Source organism: Oncorhynchus keta, chromosome 7 (genome assembly GCF_023373465.1).
Source record: "Oncorhynchus keta strain PuntledgeMale-10-30-2019 chromosome 7, Oket_V2, whole genome shotgun sequence".
NCBI classification, from domain to species: Eukaryota; Metazoa; Chordata; class Actinopteri; order Salmoniformes; family Salmonidae; genus Oncorhynchus; species Oncorhynchus keta.
The window spans coordinates 10,342,578-10,364,750 of record NC_068427.1 but is presented as its reverse complement, the minus strand read 5'-3'; the positions used below and the strand labels follow the sequence as shown (position 1 = coordinate 10,364,750).

Genomic DNA, 22,173 nt, shown 5'->3' with positions numbered 1-22,173 from the left:
TGGTAGAGCATGGCGGGTTCAATTCCTTCACGGGCAACCCATATTAAAAATAGATACACGCACAACCAACAGTAAGTTGCTAAATAGTCTGCTAAATGGCACATATTACTATTGAAAATGCTCTAAGTTCCTCCTCCGTTCCAGTTCGTGGTCATTGTATTGGAAAAGCATCCTCCTTTGCCTTTAACAGACTTGACCTATCAGCAGGTGTGTTAGTCTGTTGTAAAGACGTCCATCCTTTTTGATTTTCAATACAATTGTTCCTATTTCATGTCATTATATCCCTAAAGCAGTTTTAGTGATATTTTTTGTAGGTGCTGCATGTGCCACTTGTCTGATCTCAAGCATCCACATGTTCTCTTCTTTTGTAGCAGTGTGGTTTCCATGGAGCATTACTGCAACCTAGTGTTCCTACCTTGGAATAGGTTCATGAATGTGAAAAAAAAACCTCTCACAAACCCCTTGAAGCATGTTACTACTCCTGACCCATCTTCTTTTGGATCCCCTGGTGCTTGCATCCCATGCTGTTTTTTTATTGAGAACAATATTTCTATTATGCGTTTTGTTCAAATGGGTTTTTGAAGATTTTTAAAGGCATAGTATGCCTAAATGTCACAAATAAATGTGGGGTACGATGCCCTTGTACAGTAGCCTATATTGCAAATTATGTTTAAATGGTAGTACACAACTGTAACACAGACCTCTCTGAGGTATGTATGTATTCACTCACTATAAAACAGTGCGTATTCCAAACAAGAACATTAGTTAATTCATATTGCCTAACAGCCGTACCTTTTCTTTGCAGATAATGAACCCCAATTTTATACAAGAAGGTAAGATGAACTATCAGAACATAAGCCCCTGCATTTCAATGCTTAAGAGTGAAATCAATCACTTAATTACTGATATGTCATGGATCCTGAGTCTGGTTGTGTCTCAAATGGCAGCCGATTCCCTAATAGTGCACTACTTTTGACCAGAGCTCCATGGGCCCTGGTCAAAAGTAGTGCTCTATCTAGTGTGTCATTTAGGTTGTAGCGTATATTTGTTGTTAGAATGTGTTGTGGTTAGCTGACACTGTGTGTGAATGTATTTAGTGGCTCCAGAATTCCTGATACCACTAGCTGATGTGACATGTGCATTTGGGGAGACGGTGGTCTTGTGCTGTAAAGTGTGTGGACGTCCCAAACCCAACATCACTCTGAAAGGACCCGATCAGAGCCCGGTTGTCAACAACTGTCGGTTCACTATCAACATTAGGTAAATGGACTATAAGGTTTCTAGTTAGACGTTCTAGATCTGATCTCCAACCCTGTTCCTGGAGCGCTACCCTCCTGTACAGTCTTGTCTCATAGACTAGACATAACATTGTAAAGATACTCAAATCAGTATGATATTGTATGTTACGTTTGGTGTGGTTACTTAATGCAAAAAAAACAAAAAAGGTGGTTGGTCGAGGGTATAACACGATTGTGCAGCAACCAAAAGGTTGAGCGTTCGAAACTCATCGTCAATTTTAGCTAACTAGCAACTTTGCAACTACTTCGCATGTTAGCTAACCCTTGCCCAACCCTAACTCATCCCTTTAACCTAACTCCTAACCATAACACTTTAACTGAACCTTAACCCTTAACACCTAGACTAGCTAATGTTAGCCACAACAAATTGCAATTTGCAACATATAATACAAAATGGATGATGGACTTCCACAAATGAATATACAGTGCCTTCAGAAAGTATTCACACTCCTTGACTTTTTCCAAATTTTGTTGTGCTAGAGTCTGAATTTAAAATTGATTTGGGTCACTGACATACACACAATACCCCATAATGTCAAGGTGAAATTATGTTATTATTATTTATTTTTTTACAAATTAAGTAAAAATGAAAAGCTGCAATGTCTTGAGTCAATAAGTATTCAACCCCTTTGTTATGGCAAGCCTAAATAAGTTCAAGAGTACAAATGTGCTTAACAAGTCACATAAGAAGTTGTATGGACTCACTCTGTGTGCAATAATAGTGTTTTACATGATTTTGGAATGACTACCTCATCTCTGTACCCCACACATACAAGGTAAGGTAAGGTCCCTCAGTCGAGCAGTGAATTTTAAACACCGATTTGACCACAAAGACCAGAGAGGTATTCCAATGCCTTGCAAAGAAGGGCACCTATTGGTAGATGGGTAAAAAAATGGATGGTGTATCAATACACCCAGTTACTACAAAGATACAGGCATCGTTCCTAACTTAGATGCCAGAGAGGAAAGAAACCTCTCAGGGATTTCACCATGAGGCCAGTGGTGACTTTAAAACAGTTACAGTGTTGAATGGCTGTGATACAGTAGGAGAAAACTGAGGATGGATCAACAACATTGTAGTTACAGTGCATTCGGAAAGTATTCAGAAACCATTACTTTTTCCAATACATTAAAATGGATTAATCTAAAATGCTCATCAATCTACACACAATACCACATAATGACAAAGCTAAAAAAAAATACCTTTATCTTTTGCTATGAGACTCGAAATTGAGATCAGTTGCATCCTGTTTCTATTGATCATCCTTGATGTTTCTACAGCTTGATTGGAGTCCACCTGTGGTAAGTTCAATGGATTGAACATGATTTGGAAAGGCACAGTGTATGTCAGAGAAAAAACCAAGCAATGAGGTCGAAGGAATTGTCCGTAGAGCTGAGACAGAATTGTGTCGAGGCACAAATATGGGGAAGGGTACCAAAACATTTCTGCAGCATTGAAGATCCACAAGATCAGTGGCCTTCCATCATTCTTAAATGGATGAAGTTTAGAACCACCAAGACTCTTCCTAGAGCTGGCCGCTCGGCCAAATGGAGCAATTCGGGGAGAAGAGCCTTGGTCAGGAAGGTGACCCAAAAAAACAATTGAATCAATTTTAGAATAAGGCCGTAAGGTAGCAGAATGTGGATAAAGTCACTGTACTCCACAATACTTACCTAATTGACAGAGTGAAAAGAAGGAAGCCTGTACAGAATAAACAATATTCCAAAACATGCAACCTTTTAGAGCTGGGTAGCATGGCCAGGCGTTCTAAGGCTCCATGTTAAGGCTCCAGTCTTTACGGAGGCTTGGGTTCAATCCCATCACTGCCATCTTTAGTGAGGTTCTTTGCGCAAGTCTTCAATATCTACCAGCATTTCGCTACACCCGCAATAACATCTGCCAAATATGTGTATGGACCGATAAAATTAGATTGTATTTGTTTGCAACAAGTGTGGTGGAATTATTGTAATCAAAAGGAGACTTTTACATTTCTTCAAAACAATAAAACATTATTTAATTACTGTCTCAACGTCAACAGTGATGAGGCCACTCTGGGGTGCTGGCCTTCTAGTCAAAGTTGCAAAATAAGTCCATATCTAGGACTAACCAATAAAAATAAATGATTCAAATGGGATTAAAAGAACACAGACACTGGATAGAGGAACTCTGCCTAGAAGGCCAGCATCCCGGAGTCGCCTCTTCACTGTTGACGTTGAGACTGGTGTTTTGCAGGTACTATTTAATGAAGCTGCCAGTTGAGGACTTGTGAGGCGTCTGTTTCTCAAACTAGACACTAATGTACTTGTCCTCTTGCTCAGTTGTTCGCCGGGGCCTCGCACTCCTCTTTCTATTTTGGTTAGAACCAGTTTGCGCTATTCTGTGAAGTGAGTAGTACACAGTGTTGTACGAGATCTTAAGTTTCTTGGCAATTTCTCACATGGAATAGCCATCATTTCTCAGAACAAGAATAGACTGACGAGTTTCAGAAGAAAGGTCTTTGTTTCTGGCCATTTTGAGCCTGTAATCGAATCCACAAATGCTGATTTAAATGAGTCCCGTCACTCAGTCAAAAACCCTCAATTTAACGCACATCAACACGGGCAGAATGTACATTTACATTAACATACAGTATAATTATGCTATAATTGTAGTTTTAACTTATCATGATTATAATTACAGATCAGTGTCCTAATGCATTCTTAATCTAAATTTACTATACATTTTATGTAGTGTGTAGACCTCTACAATCAACCTGACCCCTCCAGGCACTGATTCTTCTGGCATCTTCCTCATTGCCTTCCTCCGATAGCTTTACAGTTCAAAGTGGATGACCCATGATAATGTCCCAATTTCAATGTCTCACCTGAGCCGCCACCACCTTTACCACCCATTATGTCTTGTCATTTGTCAACCAGTATAGCAGTAACATAAGAGAAGTTTGGAACAGATTTCTCCCCATGCTCACTCCACGTGGACACCTGTCACACTCCTGAGAGAAAAGCAGTTGATGGCTCCAATTGGACGCTGCACACAGGGTGCTGGCTCAGGACCAAGGTCTCTCGGTAGAAGTGGTGCGGATAGGGCCGTATTGCACGCTTTTCCCCCCGCTTTTCTCCAGTCAATTAGGGGTTTTGAGGTACACCCACGGTTCGGCTGCATTATCTCTTCCGTGCATTAAGACACAGACTCACGTCACCCTTCGTGATAACCTCAAGAGAGAACAGATCAGAACAATAGTTTAGTTCAGTTCATTTTTGACTCAGGGAAATCCAGACAAGCATTGACTATATGATCAATTATTACTTTTACCAATGATTCTTAATACCAATGTCTAAACATATGTCAAAGAGAATAACAACCCTTTGAATTGAATTATTTATTTTCAAATGGGCTTATACTCCCCGTCACACTGGCAACTTCATCGCAGAGCCACAGGATCAGGATGTTAGACCTATAACCCACCGGGAGAAATCCCAACAATCCAGCAGACCTAATCTGGTGAGATTTGTATCAAAACAGAACAGAACAAACAAGACAACAATACACTCCTTCACATATCACTCCAGGTGTGTAAACTTCAATCCAAAACCTCAGAGGACTGTTACTTCCCCCATTTTGACACACAACTCCCCATGTGAGTAATGTGTAAAAAAAACAATACTACTACTGGTCAAAATAGAACTATAGAAACACTAACCCTTAACTCCATAAAGAACAAAAAGGTATACCCATAAGGTCATAGGAAAATAGACTTCTTCACATTGGTCCAAATCACAAATATGTCAAAGAATTATGAACTATATCATAATTATCAATATTACAAATGACCTTAAATTCATTATCCAAATGGCTTTCCAGTGAGAGTGATCAAACCACACAGGAAAGTCAGGACAGAGGTCGTACAAACCCTCCAAAGAAGTGTTTCTTACTATATTAGACGAATTCATAAGAAACAGTCAAACATTTCATATCCCAGGTTTCCAGTAAATGTCTTACGAAAATAATTAACGTGTTCAATTAAAACTCTGAAAAGGAAAACTTCAGAAAATGAAATGTCTGTGTGTGCCCCTTTTAAGATAACTAACCCCAAATGAAATAGTACACTTACAATAAAATCAAAACATAGTATTTTAAAAACACCAATAAAGTCATAACAAGTGTTGTGTGGGGGGGGGTGTATTTGCAAACCTTAAGGTAAAAACACACAAATGGCCAGGCCTTATTAAATTTGGTAGTTTTTGGCCTCAATCTCACTCACTGCTCTCCCCAAGACCACAGGCCCGGAAAACATTTCAAAGAGACAATGAAACCCCCAGGCACCTTCAGACACTGCAACATGTATCTCGCCACCGAGTCAAACGATTCACTCCCATATTATATTATATGACTGGTCTCTTTTTTTCCATAACAAGGTAAAATTATCCTGATGTCATTACTAGATCAATGTCCAACAACATACAGTTGAAGTCGGAAGTTTACATGCACCTTAGCCAAATACATTTAAACTCAGTTTTTTCACAATTCCTGACATTTAATCCTAGGAAAAATTACGTTTTAGGTCAGTTAGGATCACCACTTTATTTTAAGAATGTGAAAGGTCAGAATAATAGTAGACAGAATTATTTATTTCAGCTTTTATTTCTTTCATCACATTCCCAGTGGGTCAGACATTTACATACACTCAATTAGTATTTGGTAGCATTGCCTTTAAATTGTTTAACTTGGGTCAAATGTTTCAGGTAGCCTTCCACAAGCTTCCCACAATAAGTTGCGTGAATTTTGACCCATTCCTCCTGACAGAGCTGGTGTAACTGAGTCAGGTTTGTAGGCCTCCTTGCTCGCACACACTTTTTCAGTTCTGCCCACACATTTTCTATAGGGTTGAGGTCACACACAGATATCACACACAGATGAGCATTCTAACAACCCCTTATTCTGTTGAGTAAAACAACCATTTGATGCAATAACAGCATTATAACATAATCTTGCAATTTTGCTCTCACACAAGCCACTAAAGTAATACTGCAAAACATTTGACAAAGCAATTCACTTTTTGTCCTGAATACAATGAATACAATGTTATGTTCGGGGCAAATCTAATACAACACATTACTGAATACCATTCTACATATATTCAAGCATAGTGTTGGCTGCATCATATTATGGGTATGCTTGTACTCGTTAAGGACTAGGGTGTTTTTCAGGATACAAAAATAAATGGAATGGAGCTAAGCACTGGCAAAATCCTAGAGGAAAATCTGGTGCAGTCTCCTTTCCACCAGGCACTGGGAGATGAATTCACCTTTCAGCAGGGCAACAACCTAAAAAAGGCCAAATCTACACTGGAGTTGTTTACCAAGGACAGTGAATGTTCCTGAGTGGCCGAGTTAAAGTTTTGACTTAAATCTAGATGAAAATGGTTGTCTAGCAATGATCAACAACCAATATGACAGAGTTTGAAGAATTGAAAAAATAATAAATGGGAAAATGTTGCACAATCCAGGTGTGAAAAGCTTTGAGACTCACAGCTGCAGTCGTTGCCAAAGTTGCTTCTACAAAGTATTGATTCAGGGGTGTTAATACTGATGTAAATGCTATATTTCTGTTTTTAATTTTCAAGTAAATTAGCAAACATTTCTAAAAACATGTTTTCACATTGTTGTTATGAGGTATTGTGTGTAGATGGTTGAGAGAAAACAGTTCAATCAATTTTAAATTCAGGCTGTAAACACAACAAAATGTGGAAAAAGTCCAGGGTTAAATACTTCCTGAAGGTACTTATATCGTACAAACATATCATACTAAAAGCAGTGTCTCGGATTTACGTACAGAAGATGACAATGCAGGTTGTCCTGTAGGTTTTCACTCCAACCCTAATCTATGGCACCTAATTGTAATAATCAGCTGTTTGATAAACTGAATCAGATTATTCAGAGCGAAAACCTACAGGAGGTAGCTCTCCTTATTTTGTAATGAATCTTTTTACAATTCGCAATTGTTGATATCGATCTAAAACTAAACAGAAATCGACAATGCTTTAGGCTAGAAACAAGTAGTAAAATGCCCGAGGAAGATACAACTCTGATGCACGAGAATGGTTTGTCTCTATGACATTCAGAAGCTGAGCTACAACGTTCTAAAGTCGAGGAGTCAAAGAAATCGGACTTTGCTTGGAAAGGGATCTTATACAATGTGTGACTGTCACTATCAATTGATCTATTCACTTTCTGTAAAAGAGAATATGTATAATTAAATTGAGGGTTCATATAAATTGATCATATAACATATTTGGTAGTGGAATAACATTTGGGGAAATTAGATCTAAACTTTATTTTCCTTAACCATTATTATTATCATTAAATAGCCTACCTAAAAGATGCCATGAGTCTTGCTAGACTATGTAAAATTGCAGGAAATTAGCTTCAAAACAACAACATTTTACTAGGCCCTCCAGTTTGACATTTTTCAAATGTTATATAGGGGGCCCTGGGGAAACAAGTTTGGAACCCCTGGTCTAGATGAACGCAGGTATTTAGCTCATAGTAATGGCTCAAATACATTAAGTGGAACGTGTCCAATTCCGGGAAACCATATGTTTGATAGTTCCATTCCAGTGGTACCCCACTATATAGGGAAAAGTTCAAATCTATTGTCTGAGAATTGCTTAAAGGTAATGCCTGTAGCCTAATCCCATTGTAGACTAAACCTGTTGTTGGGGGACGAGCATGAACATTAGATGGAGCTCAGTAAAAGAAGCAATCAGCTAAAGCATACATCAACGTTCTGTCCCAAATGGCACCCAATTCCCTATGTTGTGCACTACTTTTGACCAGGACTTATAGGGTTACGGTCTATTTTAGTAGTGCACTATGTAAGGAATAGAGTGTCATTTGGGATTGAACTCAAATGTAACATAGGTCAAGCTCCATTTTCAGCAACCAATCCAACCTGGCCTCTTCTTCTCTGTCTGTCTCCAGGGATACGGGTGACATTCTGCTGAAGATCTGTAACCTAATGCCCCAGGACACTGGCATCTACACCTGTATGGCTGTCAACGACCATGGCACTGCCTCCTCCTCTGCCTCTATCAAAGTCCAAGGTAAGAGGAAAGGAAGAGAGGGGATTTATGGATGATGGGATGTAGGGAGGAATGAGGTAGGATGTGAGGTTCTTTATGACCATGGAGACTACTGATGTCGGGCTGATGTCTGTTCTCAGGTATCCCAACAGCACCTGCGAGGCCCGTGGCCCAGGAGGCCTGCAGCAATGCGGTGACCGTCCACTGGCTCCCCCCTGCCAGCTCAGCTAGCTGTGCCGTATCCAGCTACACAGTAGAGTACAGGCAGGAAGGTACAGTAGACCCATCTCTTCTGGCTCTGGGGTGAAGTTGCACTAAGATACAGATTTAGGATCAGCCTCACCTCCCCAATGCTAACCCTAACCATTAGTAGGGGAAATGCAAAACTGACCCAAGATCACCATCTAGGCCCAACTTCACCTACAATTCACAAGCTACTGACAGTCACCTGAAATCGTTGAGCTAGAACTTGTTGACCTCTTCATTCTCTTCCCTGCAGACTCCCTACTGTGGCAGCAGTCAGTGGTCTCTACGGTAGATGTGTGTGTTAAGATTGAAGATCTCATCCCTGGGGGGCACTACCAGTTCCGGGTCAGTGCCAGTAACCCCTGGGGGGTCAGTCCACCCAGCGAGCCCTCCAACATGGTGACCCTGCCCAGCGGGAGTGAGTCAAACCCTCCACCTTCACACTACAAGCAGGGAGGGAGTTAAGCTATACCTAGACTATGGATACGTCCTAAATGGCACCCTATTCCCTATATAGTGTACTACTTTTGACCAGGGCCCAGGTGCCTGCTCCTAGAATCCATACTAAATGGCACCCCATTCCCTATAGGGCGCCATTTTGGAAGCATTGTCTTGGCATTTCATCCTCATCACAAAAACCAGTCATGGCAGATCGAGAGGTCCTTGAAGAAGGAAACGTTACTGTACGAATGTCGCGACAATGTAAATATTGACTAATAAAATATTCCATTTGTTTTCTCTCTATTCTAAGCTTCCACATATGATGGAATGGGCATTCAGTGGAAAGACAACTTTGAATCGAGTTTCACGGAAATTTGTGAGATTGGACGGTAAAGTACACCCCCCCGCTGTTTTAAAGCAGCCTATCATAATAATTTTTGTATTTTATTAGGATTTTTCATAAAAATTCTCATAACAACAATGACATGTTTTACTGTTACAACTACCCTCCTACTCCTCTCCCTTCTCCAGGGGTCGATTCTCCGTAGTGAGAAAGTGTCTGAACAAGGCCAGCAAGAAGGAGGTGGCTGTGAAGTACATCACTAAGAAGATGCAAAAGAAGGAGCAGGTGGACCACGAGGCAGACATCTTGAGCCACGTCCAGCATCCTCAGCTGGTGGCTCTGACTGACACCTACGAGTCCCCCACCTCCCTCATGTTGGTCTTCGAGCTGTAAGGACATTTCTGCTGTGGACTTGGGCTGTTTCTCAATTCATATTTCCCTTGATTCCTTGCGTCATCTCTGCTCACCTCCTTCTCAAAATGCATTGGAGAAGAAGGTCCGGGTGCAGGGACTTTGGACCTTATCCTCCAATACGATTGAGGAGGCGGCAAGGAGAGAGGAATCGAGAAAAGATTAATTGAGAAAGAGGGATAGATTATTGTACAGCCTGGTGTTTCAGTCTCTTTTTGCTTTTAGCCAACTTCTCGCTGTGTTGCCAACTGCCAACACTAACATGTGAAGCTCATGGAATGAAATTCATAAAAGAGAACCCAGTATAGGACCCAGGTTAGGGATTATAGTTTACACTTGGCTTTGTTAGTGTAAATAAACATAGTCATTGTTTGCGTCCCAAATGGCACCCTATTCCCTACACAGTGCACTGATTTTGACCAATGTAGGGAATAGGGTGCCATTTGGGACGCACATTAGTGCCATAGTGTGGTCTGTATACATTTTTGTCTCGTTTTACTCCCAGGCTGGAGGGCGGGAGGCTGTTGGACTACCTGGTGGCCCATGATGAGCTGATGGAGGAGAAGGTGGCCTTCTTTGTGAAGGACACCTTAGAGGCCTTGCAGCACCTCCACACCTGCAGAGTGGCCCATCTAGACCTTAAGGTGAACACAAAGCACACATCAGTACCAATGCTAAGAACATATATTAAAGTGACGTTACACTTTAGTTTGACAGATGTTTTCAGACCTCTAAAGTAGCCTGTCAAGATGAAACCACGTCCCACGACGCCCCAAATGAATGGAAATTAGTTAACTTTTGTGGTCTAAAAGCACCTGAGAAACTTTCAGTGAAATGTCACCTGATCTTGGTCAAACCCATTAACAAACGCATTCATATCGTGTCTCTAGCCTGAGAACCTCCTGGTGGATCTCCACGTGCCTGTTCCTTCTATCAAGCTCATAGATTTTGGAGATGCGGTCCAGGTGTCTCGGCACCGTTATGTCCATCTTCTCCTGGGCAACCCCGAGTTTGCGGCTCCTGAGCTGATCCAGGGCACAGCGGTGTCCCTGAGCACTGATGTTTGGAGCGCCGGGGTCCTGGCCTACGTCATGCTGAGCGGTGTCTCGCCTTTCCTGGACGAGAGCCTGGAGGAGACTTGCGTCAATATCTGCAAGCTGGACTTCTGCTTCCCAGAGGACTACTTCCAGGGAGTGAGCCAGGCGGCCAGGGACTTCATAAGCTCTACCCTGCAGCAGGACCCCCGGAAGAGGCCCATTGCCACCATCTGTCTTCAGCACCCCTGGGTGAGTGCCCACAGTGGAGACTACTCCAAGACCCCACTGGACACGGGCCGTCTGGCATCCTTCATCGACAGACGGAGACAACTACACGACGTGCGCCCTGTCACCAACATCAAGGGACTGTTGACCAGCAGCATGGGACACACCCTATAATTACCCCCGTGAACAGCCAATTAACACAAAGGTGAAACAAAAAACACTCTCTTAGTAGTACTTCGGGGGTGTATTCACTAGGCACTTAACAGAACCAAACCGATAGTAAACTGAACCAAACGGGGAGGGACCGACCTGAATTTGTCCAATAGAAACTTGTTTTCGTTGCTACTGTTTGGACTAATGATTACACCCCAGGACTCCGCCATTGAAACATGGTTTTCCATCTCTGGATACTAGAGATGGATACTAGATAATAGCTTGTCAACAAACATGTTGTGTGAATATCATTACTGTGTTCAAGATGCCAGAAGACAAGACATTGGCATTTGATTGATCGAGATGTTTCAGAGCTGTAGTATGAAGCCCTACACTCTTATGGTGTCCATGTATTGGAAATGCCAAAATTGTAATATATTATCCTTGGAAATGATTAACTAACTATCAGAGAAAGATCTATGAACGGTAATAGAACTGTTGAATGTAATTTATTGTAGAATGTGGTCAGCCTTTGTAGAAGTGCTATTGTCTGTGAAGAAATATTCAGCGTTGATCCTTTAGTGTGGAGATATAGTACAATGGTTATTTTTCCAACGGTGCGGTTTGAGATATGAATGAAAGAATCCAACACGATTAACTTCTCACATCCCTTTTGTACATCATTCTTGTTTGTTGGTACACGTCTGTCACCTCCAAGCTCACTTTGAATGCATTTTGTTGGTTCCCCATTCATAGGTCTCAGGTTTAGTTGTGATTTGAATGGTCAAAGCTGGAAGGACAGGCTGCAAATTTCAATCCGAATAGGGCAGTGACCAAACAACGAGTTGCATATTTCTCTTTCTTAGACCCAAATTGTTTACAACAAATCTGAAGTCTTCACATTAGCTCTCATCGCTCATGTAGTTGAGGTGAGTCGGACTGCCCTGCGACTTCAAAATCAGTGTCACCCTCGACCCAAGAGGATTTGTGTCTAATGGTTAAACGGCCAGTGCAGTCAAAAACGTGACTTTCCTGCTTTCTATATTTCCACACTATGAGGTTGGAATAATACTGTGAAAATAATGATAATGGCCTTTTAGTGTAAGAGCTGTTTGAAAAGACCACCTGAAATCCTGTTTTGTTGGGATGGAATTTTGTCCCACCTGGTGAGAATGTCTTTATTAGACCAATAAGAGAGTTCCAAACCTCTCAGCCAATAACAGCTAGTTTATAGTTTTCCCCTCCCCACTCAGACCACTCCCAGACAGTCCTAGCAAAGTTCTTATTTGAGAAATTGTTCTTTGCTAGGAAGCTATTTTGGGTTTCTTTTTGATCATTTTAATTGAAAACATTCACAGTAAGGCACTTAATTTTTACCCAGAATTGATTTGATAATTGAGATGTTTTTTAAACAGCTGCATTGGACCTTTGAGGTGTTGGTTTCCCGAACTCAGAGACTGGGGTTCAGATCCCACCTGTGACATTTACTCAATATGATTGTTTACTTGTGCAATTAGCACTCAGGGTCTAGAACACTGATTGAACACTTAATGTAGTATTGCCCCAATAGTGTAGGATTTGAAAACCCAGACCTTAATTACTTAATTCTGGATGTATTGTTTATTTAAATATGACAACTGCTATAATTTGATTGATTTTAAATCGTTATGTATTTATTCAAATTATGAAAGGATGCTTCTAACATTTTGTAACACGCAGAGACCTATCATTCATTCGTCAAGTGTGATTCCCAAATGGCACCCTATTCCCTACAAAGTGAACTAGTTCAAGCAGTGCACTATATAGGAATAGGGTGCCATTTGTGAAGCACATTAAGCTTTCCTATAGGTAGGTTGTACAGTACAGTAGACTCTCTCACAAAAATCAATCTTCGTCATCAAACATTTAAATGTTATGCTGATGACATTTTTCTCATACCTACAGGCAAGGCAATTTAATGGCAACTCATAAACAACCATAAAACTATAACCATGTGTACATGCCTAACCAAATACAAAGCTGGTAGTATGCTCCATTTTACAGTGCTTCAAACCTACTACTGAGCAAATTGGTGAATCAGTTCTGCTTCACGTTAGCAAGATGTGATACTATTGCTACCTAAAACTAAGTGGTAAAATGCTTAAGATTACAGTGCCTTTTGAAAGTATTCATACCCCTTGACTTTTCCCACATTTTGTTGTTACAGCCTGAATTTTAAATTGATTAAATTGAGATTTTGTGTCACTAGCCTCCACGTCAAAGTGGAATTATTATGTTAGAAATTAATTTTTAAAAATTAAAGCAGAAATGTCTTGAGTCAATAAGAATTCAACCCCTTTGTAATAGCAAGCCTAAATAATTTAACAAGTCACATAAGTTGCATGGGCTCTGTGTGCACTAAGTGTTTAACATGGTTTTTGAATGACTACCTCGTCTCTGTACCCCACATACAATTGTCTGTAAGGTCACTCAGTCGAACAGTGCATTTCAATCACAAAGAGCAAGGGAGGTTTTCTAATGCCTCACAAAGGGCACCTATTGGTATTTGGGTACAAATACAAAACAAAACAGACATTGAATATCACGGTGAAGTTATTAATTATACGTTGGATGGTGTAGCAATACACCCAGTTACTACAAAGATTACAGACCTTCCTAACTCAGTTGCGGAGAGGAAGGAAACCACTCAGGGATTTGACCATGAGGCCAATGATGACTTTAAAACAGCAATGATCATTCAACCAATTTGACCAAGCTTGAAGAATTTTGAAAATCACTGAACAAAAACAAAACATGTAAAGTGTTGGTCCCATGTTTCATGAACTGAAATAAAAGATCCCAGAAATGTTCCATGCGCACAAAAAGCTTATTTCTCTCAAATGTTGTGCACACATTTGTTTACGTCCTTGTTAGTGAGCATTTCTCCGTTGCCAAGATAATCCATCCACGTGACAGGTGTGGCATATTAAAAAGCTAATTAAACAGCATGATCATTACACAAGTGCACCTTGTACTGGGGACAATAAAAGGCCACTAAAATGTGCAGTTTTGTCACACAACACAATGCCACAGATTTCTAAACTTTTGAGGGAGCGTACAATTGGAATGCTGACAGCAGGAATGTCCACCAGAACTGTTGCTAGATAATTGAATGTTAGTTTGTCTACCATATGCTGCCTCCAACATTGTTTTTGAGAATTTGGCAGTATGTCCAAACAGCCTCACAACCGCAGACCACGCCAGCCCAGGACCTCCACATCCAGCTTCTTCACCTGCGGAATCGTCTGAGACCAACCACCCGGACGGCTGATGATACTGAGGAGTATTTGTGTCTGTTAAAAATCTCTTTTGTGGGGAAAAACTCCTTCTGATTGACTGGGCCTGGCTCCCCAGTGGGTGGTCCTATGCCCTCCCAGGCCCACCCATGGCTGTGCCCCTGCCCAGTCATGTGAAATCCATAGATTAGGGCCTAATGAATATTTGAATGGACTGATTTCCTTACATGAACTGTAACTCAGTAAAAAATGTGAAATTGTTACATGTTGGGTTTATATTTTTGTCAAGTATAATAATGGGCAAATGTTGCAGAATCCAATGTGGAAAGATAGAGACTTGTATTTGATTTACTGACCTTTATTTTACAGGGTGTCATATTGAGACCAAGTCCATTTTTCCAAATGAGCCCTGCACAATACAAAACACACACATCATAAAGGACAACAGGCATTGAAGCCTGAGCCTCCTCTGCAACACATTCCACATCTGTGGAGCATAAAAACCAAAGCAGCCATTCCCTAAATCAGAAGCCACCCTTGGAATCTCTAGCACAGTCCAATCTTGTGCTCTTCTACGGTATTCTATTGTTTTAACCTTGACGAGTGTTTCTTTCTTACAAATAGAGAGGCCCAACCCTCCTTTTGATACAATATGCAAGGGTGAGTTATAAGATTTAAATCGGCAGTAATGAATCTACGGGCACTATGGAAAACAGCATCTAGAGGTTTAAGTGTGGAAGCTGCATCTAAAACAGACATAAGTGGCATGGACAACTTTCTATTATCAACAGACTACACATGCCCTATTTCTGTAGAATAATACAATTTTGATCTCCAATTGACCATCTAGCCAGACACCAAGATATTTATAAAGAGGGAGGGAACTCAACAAAACAATTTGTGTTCAGGCTAGTAACTTAAAGGTTACTTAAGTCTGGAAAACCTAGAAAATAGCATGCATTTTGTTTTGTTTGCATTAGCTACCAACTTAAGATCCAAGAGTGACTGTAAGTGCTTGGAAATCCCGAATGCTAATGTGAAAAGGCTATGTTTACAGATGGTGCAACAGAATACCATACTGTATCATCGGCATAAAGATTTCACATTTTTCACAGTATTTCCAATGTTATTTATATACAGCGTGAATAATAATGGCTCCAGAATCAAACCCTGGGGTACCCCTTTATGCACTTCAAGGAATTGAGATTTAACCTGGCCACAATAGTCCACAAACAAGGCAGTACAATTCATTTTCCAATGTAAAGCATTGACAATATTATTTAAAAACGAATGTTGTTGCAGTAATGGTACTGTGCCCTGATCTAAACCCCAATGTGATGTACACTACCTGTCAAACGTTTTAGAACACCTACTCATTCAAGGGTTTTTCTTTATTTTTTACTATTTTCTACATTGTAGAATAATAGTGAAGACATCAAAACTCTGAAATAACACATATGGAATCATTTAGTAACCAAAAAAAAGTGTTAAACAAATCTAAATGTATTTTATGTTTGAGATTCTTCAAATAGCCACCCCTTTCCTTGATGACAGCTTTGGAAACGCTTGGCATTCTCTCAACCAGCTTCATGAGCTAGTCACCTGGAATGCATCTCAATTAACGGGTGTGCCTTGTTAAGTTAACTTGTGGAATTTATTTCCTTCTTAATGAGTTTGAGCCAGTCAGTTGTGTTGTGACATGGTAGGGGTGGTATAAAGACGATAGCCCTTTTTGGTAAAAGACCAAGGCCATATTATGGCAAGATCAGCTCAAATAAGCAGAGAGAAATGACAGTCCATCATCATTACTTTAAGACATGAAGGTCAGTCAATCTGGAAAATGTCAAGAACTTTGAAAGTTTCTTCAAGTGCAGTCGCAAAAACCATCAAGTGCTATGATGAAACTGGCTCTCATGAGGACCGCCACAGGATTGGAAAACCCATCTGTGGCATTGTGTTGTGTGACAAAACTGCACATTTTAGACCTTCTATTGTCCCCAGCACAATGTGCACCTGTGTAATGATCATGCTGTTTAATCAGCTTCTTGATATGCCAAACCTGTCGGGTGGATGGAATATCTTGGCAAAGGAGAAATGCTCACTAACAGGGATGTAAACAACTATGTGTATACAATTTGAGAGAAATTAGCTTTTTGTTAATATGGAAAAATTCTGGGATCCTTTATTTCAGCTCATGAAACATGGAAACATGAAACACTTTACATGTTGATTTAGACTCAACATGAGTTTACTGACCGCGTAGCCTCATAGTAGATGTGGTTACCAAGCCTTGCAGGTCTGGCCTTGGTGTACCTCATCCTAGGCTTGAATTGCTGTTTTGTATTCTAGGGCCTCTGGTGAGTAGTCTGGACCCTGGTTTTATGGATACACAATCTATCGTTTTTCCTGTACAGTGCAGTATTTGTAGGTAGTGTCCAGTGGCTCCATTTTAAGTCGTTTCAGGCCAAGATCAATTTTTTGGCATAGGTGCACACTGGCCTTGGGCTGATTAAATGTGTAAAATGTGCAATTGGCTCATCATCATTAGGTTAATCCAGGTCTTTAACAGGTATGCCTGACCATCATTGTTTACATTGTGTCTTGGAAGTAAGTAATCACCTATAGGCCTACAGTGTATTGCATTGGAGTGAACAGGGAGTGGGTGGATATTTGGGTATTTAGACATAGTCCCCCATGAAATAACACCATATCTAGATTATACAGACCCTACTGAGAAAATTCCAACCCTTCTTCTACTTCGGCACCTAGAATAGTTTTCTCTCTATAAGCCAATATGTAATTTATAGGCACATATTGTATTGGGACCAATGGAGTGGGTTGGAGTAGAAAGTGTTACTGGCATGTAGACCTCTGTCCCCCATGAAATAAAAACAATATATAGATTCTATAGACCCTAGTGAGTAGTCCCAACCCCACTTTTACTTCAGCACCTAGAATAGTTTTCTTTCTATAAGCCAGTATGTATTTCATATACAGTGTATTGCATTGGGGGTATTTATTTGACCGAAATGTAATGGACATGTCACTTAAATATGAACAAATATTAATAATTGTTCGTGTTTAGACAGAAAAAAAGCATATATCATGACTAAATAAATACATGTTAATGACACGTTTATAATATTAAATTGTGGACCTTTATTTTGAAAATTCCGTGACCCGGAAACACTTTTTTAAGTGTCTGACGAGATGCGGCTTGACGAGTGAGACCGCTATCTAGCCTACTGATTTACAAGCGGAGTTAAAACATTGAAAATGGAAAACGTCTGTCTTGAAAGTTTAATCTTAAAGTTGCATGATGTTCAGGCAGTGAAATTCGGAACGTTCACGCTGAAGAGTGGAATAACCTCGCCGATTTATTTTGATCTCAGAGTTATTGTTTCTTACCCAACTCTCATGAACCAGGTTGGTAAAACACGTGTTTTCCATGGGGTGACCCTAATGGGGTGCACGTTTTGGTTTTTGCTCTAGCACTATACAGCAGATTCAAATGACCAAAGCTTGATTACTAGGGCAAAAAAACAAAACGTGTATCCCTTGGGGTCCCGAGGACCGAGTTTGAGAAACGCTGAACTATGTCTGTTCGGAGGTAATCAAATCAAATTGTAAAATGTATGTTACGAGTTAGTTGACTTAAGTGTTTTGATGGGTTTGTTTGCCTTTAGGTGTCAAGTCTTCTTTATCAACGCGCCAAAGATGAGGACTTAAAATACAGCTCTGTGTGTGGAGTCCCATACACTGCTCTGCCCTTGGCTACAATCATCTGCTCCAATCACGAGCTGCCCATGCTCATCCGAAGAAAAGAAGCCAAAGACTATGGTGCGATTTCATGATGGTCAAATTTGATTGTTCTCTTTGAGTATTTTTTTTTTATTTTAAGCATCCCATCAGTTCAGTCTACAGTTGGAGCTAGCAAGTGTTAGAGCATTTCATCAGTCTAAATAGATTCCAGATCTCTCATATTAGACATCCATCATGGCCACAATATGTTCCATCTCTTTATCCTAGGAACTAAGAAGATTATAGAGGGGACTATTCACCCTGGAGACACGTGTCTGATCATCGAGGATGTAGTGACCAGCGGCAGCAGCGTCATGGAGACGGCTCTGGTGCTCCAGGCGGAGGGTTTAAGGGTGACGGATGCCATCGTGTTGATGGACAGGGAGCAGGGCGGCAGGGCCATGCTGGCCAAGAGGGGCATCACGCTCCACTCCGTCATCTCCATCTCCAAACTCCTCAACACCCTGTTTCAGGCAGAGCGCATCGACTCGCTCACGGCCCAGAGCGTGTGCAGGTTCATCCAGGAGAACAACACCTACAAGCCCTCTGAGGAGGAGAAGAACAGCTCGCTTGCAGCCAAAAAGCCCTGCAAGCCGGCGGAGCTGAGCTATGGAGACAGGGCCCAGCTCCAGAATACACACCCTCTGGCCGCCCAGCTCCTCAGACTGATGGAAGAAAAGAAGACCAACCTATGTGTGTCGGCGGACATGACGGGCTGCGAGGAGCTGCTGCAGCTGGCCGACTCTCTGGGGCCTCAGATGTGTGTGCTGAAGACCCACGTGGACATCCTTCAGGACTTCAGCCCAGCCTTCACCCAGTCCCTCAGGGACCTGGGCCTCAAACACAACTTCCTCATCTTTGAGGACCGCAAGTTTGCCGACATCGGGAACACGGTCAAGCAACAGTATGAAGGTGATTAGTGGGCGCACTCGTTTTGCATTGCTGTGTGCCCCTCGGTGGGTGGTGTTTTCACTTTAAATGTGAAAACTCTTCCCACCCAGGGCCCCAGGCTATGCAAAACTAACGCGCCCCGTGTTCAAATAGACACATTGTCCAACTCCAGCAAATAAGGGGCATTGTTGTACAGCAGTTGTCATCTTAACCTTTTGAAACATGCTTTTCAATCTTAATTCATATCTGGTTGCTATTATTTCTAAGTCTTCTGACTGTTGTGTGTTTTCCTCTATTTCTCAGGTGGGCTCTACCAGATCTCCTCGTGGTCTCACATCGTTAATGCCCATGCGGTACCAGGCCCTGGGGTGGTGAAGGGGCTCAGTGCGGTGGGCCGCCCGCTGGACCGCGGCTGTGTCCTCATAGGTCAGATGAGCTCCCAGGGTTCCCTAGCAACAGGGGACTACACACAGGCTGTGGTAAGCAAAGCGCTCCAGCAAGAATTTCCTCAGAATGTTCTGTCCCTCTCTAACCTCCCACAGCTCTCTGCAATGTGTTACAAATCAGGACACAGTGTCATCTTGCAGGGTCACCGTGAAAGCCGGTTTTACATTCTAGTATGTTTTAATAAGGGTGTTTGCATCGGACAGCTTAACTGTAGTAATAGTTGGATTCCTTAATGTAATCCTTAATCTCTGTCATGTGATTTTTTTGTCTCTGTCATTCCATAGGTTAAAATGGCTGAGGAGCATTCTGAATTTGTTTTTGGGTTCATCTCTGGGGCCAAGATCAGCAACAAGCCTGAGTTTGTACACATGACTCCAGGGGTGCAGATGCAGTCAGGAGGTACCACACTGTATACCTGTTAACCACTTCATCCTGTCCAGTGTTCTGTCATTTTCAAAATGTCCTGTTGTAAGCTCTCCTTGCCACTAGATGGTGCTAGTGTCCAATAAATGAAGACTGGGTCACTTACCTTGGTTGTCTGTATTGGCTCCCTATTACCAACAGTGCACTACTTTTGACTAGAGCCCTATGGGCAAAAGCAATGCACTATGTTGAGAATAGAGTGCCATTTTGAATGCAGCCCTTGTTTTCATTGTTTGTTTTTTTACCTCTTCAGCAACAAACTAGGGTGGTGTTTTCTTCAGCACCACACTGTTCATTGATCATAATCTTCATCCTTTCTGTTCCAGGAGATGGTCTGGGCCAGCAGTACTCCAGTCCTGATGATGTGATTTGTAAAAGAGGCTCTGACATCATCATCGTGGGCCGTGGTATCCTGGGGGCCTCTGATAGGGTGAAGGCTGCTGCAGAGTACAGAGAGGCAGGCTGGAACGCATACACCAAGAGACTCAACACATCTAGCCAAGGAGACGCTAAAGACTAGGGCTACATCCTAAGTGGCACCTTATTCCATATATATTGCACTACTTTTGACCAGAGCCCTATGGGCCTTGGTCAAAAGTAGTGCACTATGTAGCGCATAGGGTGCCATTTGGATGCTGACAAGACTAGAGCAGACACCACATCGCTAATGTGAAACATGATTATTCCCTCCAACCAGCTGCTGAGACCTTTCTCTTAGCCACAACTAGTTACAAAACTTGCTAAATCAACTGAACTGCTACAATGCTATTTTAACCTTTGGCGACAGGGATATGTTTCAGTTTTTTTTCCCATAGTGTTATTTTTATATAATCTAATTTGCCATTTTTTAAATGATTTGTGTTGACCAGTCATATGGAATTGTGAAATGAATTAAATAAATACATTTGCTGTAATTATCAGTGTTCTTTGAAGTCTATAAACATTTTATCAGGGGTGTTTTCTACAGATGAACAGATACAGATGGAAGGCTGTCAAAAGTATAATTTTACAAAACAAACCTTGGCATTGTGTATTAATTCATTGACATTGCAACAATCAATTGACTTGTGTTGACAACAATGTATTGGTGAACCAGTGAAGTCTTTGTCCCTCTGATTATTTGTGATGTGCCATCCAGGTGTAGGGTTTGCTGTATACCCTAGCCACTAATAAACCGTGAATATGCTGAGCTTGTTTCATTTTATATGGTATCTCAATCAATCAAACTTATTTATGAAGCCCTTTTTAAACCAGCCGATGTCACAAAGTGCTGTACAGAAACCCAGCCTAAAACCCCCAAACGGCAAGCAATGCAGGTGTGGAAGCATCTGCATCTACTTTTTACTTTGTGAAATCAAGTCTACATAAAACGCCAGTCTTTTCGACAGGCAAGCTCTGATGACGAGGTAAGGAACTAATTTGCAAGCCACATGATATGAAAATATGTGTAAATGACATGATGGGGAACAGAGCAGGGGGGCAGGCAGGTGGGTTTTCTCCTACCTTCAACACAGGTAAATGAAGCCACCTTTGAATGTCCCATTCTCCACCGGTTCAGCTTGAGCACAAAGGTCAGCAAACCCTGCCATCTCATCGATTGGACCGAGCGCAAAACACGGTTGGTTTGCATAGAGAGGGAGGGTTGGCATAATAAAGAGCTAAACTCGTCTACGTCTGCTCTCCCTCCCCTTGGCTGTTGTGTCAATATTGGACCTGAGCAACGCACCGTGCGACAGGTGTCCACTGGAGAATCCTCTCTCTTTTTAAAACCAACCTGAAAAAAAGAGGGAGAGAGAAGATAAATGGAAGGATGGCCTACCATGCCAGGAGTATATATAGGCTACCTACAACGTGCCAGACGCATTCAGTGTTGCCTATAAGATGTACACAATGCGCAGGTATTACTGCTAGTGCGTTTTTAAAATGTCTTCTCACTTTTGTTTCTCCCGACAATAGAGAGGCAATGGTAAGTTTATGTCGGGAAAAAATGTGTATGTTGGATTAAATTGTGAATGACAATTTTACAGACAGGTAGGCTACATTTTTTTTGTATTGGCATCAATGTTAACCTTTGCACCTTTCCAGGTGTGTGGACGCAGCGAG

General features: G+C 41.5%; 2 protein-coding genes across 8 annotated transcripts in view; both read left to right on the top strand.

Annotated features, from left to right (window-relative positions):
- The window catches only part of LOC118385967 (kalirin-like), a 304,704-nt gene extending 290,587 nt beyond the window's left edge, over positions 1-14,117 (top strand). For 3 of the 7 annotated variants that reach the window (XM_052521955.1, XM_052521954.1, XM_052521952.1), the window contains 9 exons: positions 806-833; positions 1,098-1,260; positions 8,277-8,398; positions 8,518-8,649; positions 8,877-9,041; positions 9,375-9,453; positions 9,596-9,796; positions 10,324-10,462; positions 10,709-14,117. In XM_052521955.1, the coding sequence (XP_052377915.1) occupies positions 806-833; positions 1,098-1,260; positions 8,277-8,398; positions 8,518-8,649; positions 8,877-9,041; positions 9,375-9,453; positions 9,596-9,796; positions 10,324-10,462; positions 10,709-11,254 (1,575 nt within the window). In that variant the 3' untranslated portion in view covers positions 11,255-14,117. Of the gene's footprint in view, positions 1-371; positions 651-805; positions 834-1,097; positions 1,261-8,276; positions 8,399-8,517; positions 8,650-8,876; positions 9,042-9,374; positions 9,454-9,595; positions 9,797-10,323; positions 10,463-10,708 lie in introns of those variants that run through there. The other 4 variants (XM_052521953.1, XM_052521956.1, XM_052521957.1 and 1 more) reach the window with 4 other exon arrangements.
- A 3,578-nt stretch (positions 14,118-17,695) lies between these two features.
- umps (uridine monophosphate synthetase) lies at positions 17,696-21,259 on the top strand. Its single transcript, XM_035773240.2, has 6 exons — positions 17,696-17,934; positions 18,195-18,348; positions 18,538-19,221; positions 19,504-19,679; positions 19,932-20,046; positions 20,397-21,259. Exons 1-6 carry the CDS (start codon positions 17,785-17,787, stop codon positions 20,588-20,590), a joined length of 1,473 nt encoding a protein of 490 aa, XP_035629133.1. The 5' UTR covers positions 17,696-17,784; the 3' UTR covers positions 20,591-21,259.
- Positions 21,260-22,173: the final 914 nt, after the last annotated feature.